Raw genomic sequence first — 9942 nt, 5'->3', positions numbered from 1 at the left:
GGGGCGAATGGGAGGACGAGGAGGCGAGGCAGGCGCTAGGGAAGGAAGGGGCGAATGAGAGGCGAGCCAGCTGCCCTCCCCCACCCCATAGCCGCACGGGCCAACCACAGCCCACCACACATGAGGCCTGGACGCGAAAAGACCGAAATACCCTTGGTAGGGGGCAAGATTTACGTCCGGTGGCACGGGATCTTTACAGTGGGGTGAAACTATTCATTCCTACAGTGTCAACACTTCGATCCAACGGCGCAGGTCATCTGGGAGCTTGATCTAACGGTCCACATCCGATCAAGCACGCAGATCCAACGACCAGGGATCCAAACGATGAGGAGCCGGGAGGATGCCTGTCATTCTTATTTCTCGATGCGCAACTTTAGCGCCCCACTTCTATGCAACTTTTCACTACCCCTATGAAGTTTTAACCATATATCCCTACCAATGAGACGTGCAATTTCGTTGGTTGCCCCGGCCAACTGCCAACAGACTATGTGCAACTTGGTGTGTACAGTTCTATAAGTAGGGGAGAGGAAGGACTTGTACATTGACTACTAGTCAGTTGGATGAAACCACATGCTAAGTTGCACATATCGTCGGCGGGGTAGGTGGGCATAGTGTGCCAGCAGTGAAAGACTACACACCAACGAGTAAGGAGGGGGGTTGCACATCGACTACTAGGTAGTTGGATGGGTAGTAGACTAGTTGCACATTACTAAAAGTCGGTTATCATGTAGCTCCTAAATTGGTTTTGAAAAAAGTTGCACAATCCAGTACTAAAAGTTGCACCATGTAGTAATATAGTTGACAATATAGCATAAAAGTTGGCATAAAAAATTTATCGAAATATACCCATTTGGTATTTAGTTTTGAAGATCTCGTCATGATGATTCCAACGGTGAAAACAGATCTGAATTCCGATGCGTGGATTGCAAGATATGACTTTTTGAAATTTTGAAAACCCGAATTAATGCATGTGCGCACCCATCAAACATGTAATTAAATGGGATGTCTATTCCACATAACCGTCGTATTAGTAGGTGCCACGTCACATAAATAAAGACAAATTTGGTTCACAAGATTGCATGCATGCATGTATAAGAGCCGACCGCTCGATCACGCATAATAGTGCACGCGCACTTTTAAGATTTTAAGTTTTTTTAATTGTTCGAAGAAAAAGCATCGGCCACCATCCACTAGCAGAAGTTAGCGTTATTGCGTGACAGTCATCATCGTCGTCAGTTGTCACGGCGAAACTTATAAACTACACTCAGCCACTCAGGTATGTGTGAACGTGAGAAAGGTATACATAAATTTCAAAGGGACGCAGCTTCGGTGCCTTAAAAGGCACCTGCCTTTGGGCATGTGGGCCAGCCACCTGTTGGGCCCATATGTCATTGATACAAAGGCATCAAAGCATAGTCCATTTCAAAGATATATGATGATCCACTATGTTTTAAGTATAGGGCATATGAAAATATAATATTTTATACGTAATAAGCAGTAAAAATAATTATAAATATTTTGTACTTCCGATTTGTATGAGATTTCAAGTAAATAATTACTGCAACTTTTATGTATAATATTATAGATTTTCAAAAATTCCTAGCCCGTGCAGTAGCACGGGGTTTTACAAATTTTAATCAGGAGCAAGGTTACCATTTCCTTGCAGAAATTATATAATCCGTAGCTTGTTCTGTGCAAAATTCTTGTGAGATTTCTAGATGGCATGTCTTTCGGATATTTGTAAATTTCGATGGAAACTGTTAATTTTCGTTTCATTAGAGACAGTTTTTTTTCATCCTCAATTTCGTTGGTTATTTTTCATCTGAGTTATTTTCCGTCTCGCCTCTCTGTCTCCCACGAGACGCTCCTCTCCTCCCTCTCCTATGCGCTCGATCCCCTCTCACACTAGGGTTCGTACAGGTTGCGCCACCACAGCTCGGCTCGGCCTCCTCCTTCCCTTCCCTCCCCCCACCTCCAGCCACACCCGTCCGACCACCTGCCGGATCCCGCGCCGCCACGCCTGCATCGCTCCGGTCTTCTCCCACAACTCGTGCATCGCAACGGGGCTCGCGCCCGCGCGGTCTCCTCCATGACCTCTCTCCCTTGCGGCGGCGGCGGCACAAATGACGCATCCGACGGTGAGCTCCACAGGTCAACGCATCCTCTCTTCTCTCCCATGGAAGTCCCTCCCCTCTCACATCTCTCTCTGTCTGCGAGCGGTGGCGGCCGGCTACGCGAGAGGTCGATCTGGTCACGCCTTCCCACCATCGCCCGCGCCGCGTCGGCGTCGCTATCGGAGGGGCACCCTGCCGCTGTCGGGGACTCGCCGTCATTGAAGCCGCCACTCTTCTGTCTCTCCCTGCTCGCCTCCCACAATCTTCGTCCAATAGGAGGTATGCGTTCAATACATTAGCCGCGGCCGTCAGCCGTTCAGAGCCTCCCACGACGAGAACAACGTCGGGCGGCCAAAGCCCAGCATCAACGCCCATTCCTTTTTTGCGTGTGCACTCTCCTCCATTGCATCCCCCCTCTCCAGCGCGCATGGCGAAACCGTTGGATTGATGGCGTGCGTCTCTGCATGTGCGTGCGAGTGGGCATACGTGATCTGTTCATGGCGGGCATGCGAGTGTGCTGTGTTGGGCGTGTTTGTCCCGTGGATGCCCTGTGCACCTGCAGGATCCAGACGGCTGTCTGTCGCCGAGCTCCGCCATCCTGCTTCGTAGGACTGACCCAGACGACCTGATCAGAGCAGGTTCGATCCGATATACCCTTTTTTCCATGGTCTTCCCACCCCCTCCCCTATCATCCGATGTATCAAGAATCGAGGGTCGCGGCTAATATAGGAGGGTTGATGATCTATAATCAGCAGATCGAAGGCCATGAAGATGGAGCCTGGAGCCAAGTAGCAGCTTTCCAGTTTAAGGTTGGGTTATTTGTTCTATTGTTACAATTGTGGGATCATCGATTTTGACTCTCAGTGTAACATATGGCTTTGTTTCTCCAGCTAGCTGACGTAGATGGATAACGCTGTCGCCGCTAATCAAGAGCGCGGGGGGTGGCCAGGCGTGGCTGGGTGGTGACCTCGTGCAGATCGCAATCTGCTGATTGGAAAAGGAGGTGCGTGTGTGCTGTGTTCAGGTACTGCATGCCTGCAGCCGATCCACTTATGAGAATTGTAACTTTCTTTTCAGTTTCCTCACAGCAATCTTATTCTTTGCAAGGAATTTGAACTCTATTTCAACGTGATCAACATCCCATTGTGATGCACAATCAGATTGTTACCCTTGTTTTGGAGAAAGTTTGATATGATTTTTCATGGAAGGATTCACCTGTATTAAATGTCTTACTGAATATAGCATTGGTTGCTTGATTAGCATTACTTCTTGAAGGACAAAACTATTGATTCTTTTTGGCTGCAGCAAAAAATTTTGGATGCAGAGCTGGGTGGTTTCTTCATAGTACTAAGGAGCCAGTAAAAAAACATGAGAATTCGTCACCTGTCTTAGCCATCGCAACCTCCTGAACAAGGTTTGCGAGCATCTAGCTTAATCCTTGTGAATGGTTGGTAGCAGATCTATCTTACAAGCAGAAAACATCTACTTTGTATTTTAGTTTTCTGAATTACATTCATCCCTAGCTGCACTTACAGGTAAAAAACATCCACATACTTCAGTTTTCACAGCCAGCAGACCTAGACAAAAATAGAAGTGTATGAGCATGTAGTGTATAATTGGGGAGATTAGGGGAATGTATTGACAAGTGACAATCGTATTTCCTTGCGTCCTCGATGCTGCTTCCTTAGCTCACATAGTAGTTCTTTTAATACGTACCGTACTCGATTTGATTGGCAGGCTTCAGGTAATTTGTGTTTGTGTGGTAACATCAGCGGACCTGTACTGCTACGAATTACATCACAGACTATGTGCTACTTAATTAATTGTAATTTCTTTGTTCAGTTAGTTCTCTGGAAAAAAACCACTTCTTCTCCCGATGTATATGTTCTTTTTGCAAATTCCCGATGTATATGTTTAATACTAATCTTCCAAAGATTGTTGTAAGAAATAACTATATTTACTATCTTATCTCATCAGTGGGCTAATTCTATAATAAAAGAACTAATAAGGAGATTTCTTAGCAGTACTGTATATGTTTGGAGCAGTGAGATAATTTTATCCTATATGACTTTCTTTCTCTTGCCTTTCCTGATTTCGTTTTCCCCTCCATTTTTTTCAGGTTCCAAAGTTTGGCCGTAGCTAGCTTGATTTGGAGACATTTCCTATTTTGGCATAAATGTTTCATCATACTAGGATTTAATTGGTGATCTTACTTCTGTTGCCTTTTGGTGACTATGAAACATATTGCATTTTCATGGAAGCAGGAGCTGGGTAGTTGTTGAGCGGGTTGTGGGAGAGGCGGTCGGCGAGCGCGGGCTAGATGGGAAGGTGATGCTTGCGATGGCGACCATGCCGGCGGGCAGGGCAAGGTCGATTGTGTCCATCATGGTGTTTCCGAGGGAGAGCGAGGCATCTGCCATCGCGCATCTGAAGAAGTCGATGCTCGGGGCGAGGTTGACCACCGTGGCCGGCGTGAAAGCGGACGGACTTAAAGGCCGGTGATAGGTTTGCCGTCGTCGCACCGTCTCTCAGCTTGGTGGAGAGGCGAAAGGAGAGCGGTGGCAGCATGAAGACCTCGACGCCTGCTGCTGTGACCACGACCAGGCCATTGTGTTTGTAATAAAGATACTAATTGTATACATATCCCCCAGCTTCAAAAACATTAGATAAATATCCAACTTATTATTGAAAAATCTTGATTCAAGATAAATGGAACCTTTCCTATATACAATGAGCTTATTATTTGAAGGTTGCATTGATTGTGCTATTATTGCTGAAATAAGAGGCTTATGTGAATTTGTCAATCTTTGTGTACCTTGTAATAGTGATTGTCAATCTATGTGTACCTTGTAATATTGACTGTCAACCTTTGTGTACCTTGTAATAGTGACACATGGATGCGTAAAGTTGAGTGGTACTCCCTCCGTAAAGAAATATAAGAGCGTTTAGATTCACTACTTCAGTGATCGAAACACTCTTATATTTCTTCTTTACAGAGAGAGTACTAATACTACTTAAAAATGGATAATATATATCCAGTTATGAGTGCTTGCTCTTATATTTCTTCTTTATAGAGAGAGTACTAATACTACTTAAAAATGGATGATATATATCCAGTTATGAGTTCTTGGGTGGTGGTAGCGATCGATTTGGTTAGTTAAGGACATACAAAGATTGCCCAGAAGGAAAAAAAGTGAAGAGAATTTATATTCATCGTTGCATGATGAAATCTAAGTGTAACCATGCTTAACCCGTATTTCTAAATTAGAAGAATAGTTTGATCAACGTGTTCATATTTTTATTATTCCGTCGCAACGCATGGGAATTCGGCTTTTGCCCATAGCAACGCACGGGCCTTCTACTAGTCATGTTAAAAACTGAGTATGATGCAAAAAAAAAAACTGTTCTTTTTGCAGTTTCTCATATGAAAAATAACATGAACATTAACAACAAGAGCATAACTAGGGTTTCAAGGCAGAGATGGCTGGAGGAGAATTTGAATTGTTTTTCTTATGAACTTTTTATATGAAATTTTTGGAAAGTCGGTAATGGTGGATTGTCATAATTCTGTTCTTTCGGCCAGATAAAAGAAAAGAATGATGTTCGTTTGGCCAAGATAACTGAACAGTGGTTTACATGAAGCAACAGATGTCAGCTGAAATGAACAGATGTTTAAGCCTGAGCTGTTTATTTGTTCTTGTCCAAAAGGACAATCCCGACCTTGCTGATTGTTTTTCACACTAAGGAGATTTCGCCCCGATTTCATTTCATTGAAATGAAACCGATGAAACAGCCGTCAGACCACAAGAATGCAAGTACCAATCCAGAACAACAAAGAAATAGGCCACCCAGGCAAGCGCCCATAACATGACACTCGCCAGCTCAAAACGAGATAACCAGACTCCAAGATAAACCACCTGATAAAGGGTAATCGAAAGATGACCCCCTCATCCATATAAAGGGTAACCGAACGCAACGACAATATATCAAACATATCTCATGTAGCATCATCCCACTCCAATCCTGCTGCGACCCATAGGACAGGAAGAAGTCCACGGCCACCTTAGCGAGCTGAGACGCCACGGCTTGGGAGTACCCGGCGTCCTTCAGTCTCTCTGCAAATTAGACCAATATAACAACCAATGAGCAGTTTGATAGACAATTACACTAGGATCACGCGCGTAAACGTTTACATTTCTGGCTTCCATGAAGTCCAGAAAATTGCTGCTACACACATAACCATCAGATTATTTACTTTTCTACAAAAGCTATTTATCCAGCTACTAAAATCTTCTACAGCAATAGGTATATCATTTAAACATATCACAGCTTTAATGATTCCACACATGAATTTGGCAACATTTACAGAACAAGTGATCTATGTTTTCCTCAAAATAACAAGATTCTTCTTTTGAGCAAAAGCCAAACAAACACTTCAATTTTTAGAGGAATTCTAGCTTGCCACATCTTCATGTGAGGCCACAATACCTGCTCAGTTTTTGAACTAGAGTACAGAGGCCTTATAGTAAACTTGCCGGATTTATTTAAAGTCCAAAACATTTATCCTCACTTTCTGTAAATTGGATACCTGGGCATAATGCTTTTGACTCAGCTCATATGACAGTAGTCCCTCCCCACAGATTCCTTCTAAATGTAATGAGACTCATATTCTCACTCAATGCTTTTGCAACAGAGAAAATGACACTGGAAGTAAGAAAATACAACCCAGGGAATATCACACAAAGAGTTTCTTCTTTTTCCTATCAAGGGATCTTCCCATAACCTAGTTTTGTTACCATTACCGATAATTTTTTTTACAATACTGGGAAATAATAGGTTTAACTTTCAGAATGCCCTGTCGGAATTGAGATTAACCAACCTTAGCTTTACAATCTCCTAAAGTAGATTTACCAATATACTTATTTCCAAGGGCTCCTTTGATTCAAAAGATTTTCAAAGGAATGAAGGATTAGAATCCTTAGGATTTTTTTCCTACGATGGTTGTTTGATTCATAGGATTGAATCCTATAGGAATTTTTCCTAAGAATTTCTTTGTACTACTTTCCATAGGATTTCTAGCATCCACTCAAACCTCTTTGAAAGAATCCTTTGTTTTTCCTATGATGCAATCAGACAACCCAAAATCCTGTAGGATTGAGATAACCATGACAATCCTATCCTCTGTTTCTCCATATTCCCGTGTTTTTAAAATCCTGTGAATCAAAGAGGCCCTAACTATGGACTGCCACATACCTAGCTCATTCTGCAACTTCCAAATTCATTTACAAAGTAAAGAAATATTCATTACACTTAAATCCACTATCCCAAGACCCCACCATATCATTAGGTCTACAAACAACTTCCCATTTTGCTGGATGGTAATTTTTTACATTATCTTCCTCTTGCCAGAACATCATTTTTCTAAAAAATATCCATCTTCTTACTAGGACCTTTAGGCAGTTCAAAAAGAGACAACATGTATAAAGGTATAATACTCAAACTACCTCTAATAAGAATTAGCCTCCCTCCATATGAAAGACCCCTACCTTTCCAAGGTGCAAAGCTTTTTACCCATTTTCTGTACAGGCACATCCCAATCTTTCTTAAATAGCCTAACTGAATTAATTGGTATACCTAAATATCTAAATGGTAAGCAACCATGCAGCGCCTTAAAGCGAAGCGTCGCCTTAAAAACATAGATGGGCACATGTGAAAATAGCAGCATAATCCTTTTTATCCTCTACAGTTCGATCAAAACAAAATAATTCACTTCTACGAAAGTTTAACTTTCAAACCAGACAGGTGTTCAAACAAACATAAAATAATCTTGACATTGCGAGCACTTTCTAGGTTTGCTTTAAACATAAATATCGTGTTATCAGCATACTGTAACATATTCAAACCACCCCCATAAAGGTGTTGTACTAAATTTTGCACCAAACCCATCTCCTGAGCTCTAAGTAAAACCAAGTGTAAAATATCTATTACAATATTAAACAGAATCGGACAAAGGGGAACGCCTTGTCTTTAAACCTTTTTTTAGTTTTAGAAAAAGCCCTACCTAATAATTAACCATAACAACTACTTTACCATGTTCCAGTGTTTGTATAATCCAGTTAATGAATTTATTACATAACCCATTTTTAATAATGACAAATTTAAGAAAAGCTAGTTAATCATATCGTATGCTTTCTCGAAATCTACCTTAAAGAAGACATCGTCTATCTTTTTTCTATGCATGTTATGCAGCACCTCATGCAGAACTAAAACCCCATCCAAAATAAAACGACCTTCTATAAAAATTGTTTCACTAGAGCAACAATCTTGTCCTACAACAGCATCCCTATTATTAATAACCTTTGTAAAGATTTTTAAAATAACATTGAGACGGCAGATAGGTATGTACTGATGTAAACTACTTGCACCAGCACATTTAGGTCTCTCTCTCTCTCTCTCTCTCTAAATCATTTAAAACAGACTACATCTCAATATCCAGGGTAATATTCTTTAGACATTCAGAATGACCAAACAAATTTTTATAAAAGGAATTGGCATATAATAAAATGTCTTTACCGCCTGCACCAGATTTACATTACTTCCTAAAGAAAGGACTTTCTTCTTTCTTTTTCTAGTAAGCTTAAGAAGTGACAGCATCCCCTTCTAACAATTCAAACTATGCTATTTTTAGTCTGTCGGTGTTAAATGGAGAGCAATCTTCCCAATACAGGTCAGCTTCAACCTGTCAAACCCCGCTACAAAAAAAATTCTTACGAATATTTCTGCTGAAGTTTCGAGTGATGATAAAATTCAGGTCATGAAAAGGACTATCCGAACACCTTTTATACCACTATATTTGACGAACAACCCTACATGGTAACCGTTAGTTTATCACCTGATGAATAATTGAGACAAACCAAATGCACGTGCATATACACCAAACAAGGAAACTTCTCAGCAAAGTTTGCATTATGCACTTAATTCATGAGCTCATCTACTGCATAAGACCGAATTCATCAACTAAACAAGACTGAATTAATCGGCAACAGCAAACATATGATAACTGAAAAGGAACAAAACGAAGTTCACAAGTAGCACTCACTAATACTAGGATTCAGGACAACCATAATCATGACATGTCATGGCCAAGAAAGCTGGATAACAGTATATAGTATAATTCAGCCCCACAGAACAAACTGACTAACATAATTCAAGAAGATTAAGAAGTGCAGGTGTACACATACATGATTATTCCATTGATCGGAGCAAGCCCAAGCAGAAATCAAACTGAATTAGTGCCCATCTGCATCTGCTAGTGGCTCTGATGAGAAGAGAGGAACATAAGGCCGATATGGCCCGACACTGCATTTCTCGAGATCGAGCACACTTGAGAGTTGGTGACGTCGCATGTCCCACGACAGCAATGAAGCCGCATCTCGTGCATCGCCATCAAAAAGACCCATGCTGACAAAGAAGAAGATGTCACGATCGGGATGGAACCCAACCAGCTGGTACTCCACCTCAGCTAGGTTCAGCACCTCATCGATTCTGAAACTGTGCTTCAGGGCCCATTGTTGGGTATCATAATCCTCAAGGCGCCAGATCGCAACCTCTTCAGCCATCTTGAGTGAATCTTCATCGTCGTCGTTGCTGGCAGTGAGAGGAACTGGAGATATAGTAGCATAGTGCAGGCAACCCTGTGACCACCCAACCCTATAATAGAACTGTCCGCGTGGCATGGAGATGGTCTTCCACACCTTGCCCTCCATGTCCACGGCCACCAGCACAGTAGTGTCTTCCCAAGAGTTGTTGCTGCTGGTGCGCCGCCGGT

At 42.1% G+C, this 9942-nt stretch overlaps 1 protein-coding gene across 1 annotated transcript; it reads right to left on the bottom strand.

Moving 5' to 3' along the window:
- Positions 1–5698: 5698 nt before the first annotated feature.
- On the bottom strand, positions 5699–9915 carry LOC125529265 (F-box protein At5g49610-like; the record flags this gene model as incomplete). The annotated part of the gene is given in 2 exon segments (XM_048693670.1): positions 5699–6229; positions 9356–9915. A coding segment is annotated over 1 exon segment (512 nt), but the record flags the coding sequence as incomplete, so codon positions are not given.
- Between the last annotated feature and the right edge of the window lie 27 nt (positions 9916–9942).

This window comes from Triticum urartu, unplaced genomic scaffold, assembly GCF_003073215.2.
Source record: "Triticum urartu cultivar G1812 unplaced genomic scaffold, Tu2.1 TuUngrouped_contig_5467, whole genome shotgun sequence".
Lineage (NCBI taxonomy): Eukaryota > Viridiplantae > Streptophyta > Magnoliopsida > Poales > Poaceae > Triticum > Triticum urartu.
Note: the sequence above shows the minus strand (reverse complement) of the source record. Positions and strands in the feature narration are given on the sequence as shown.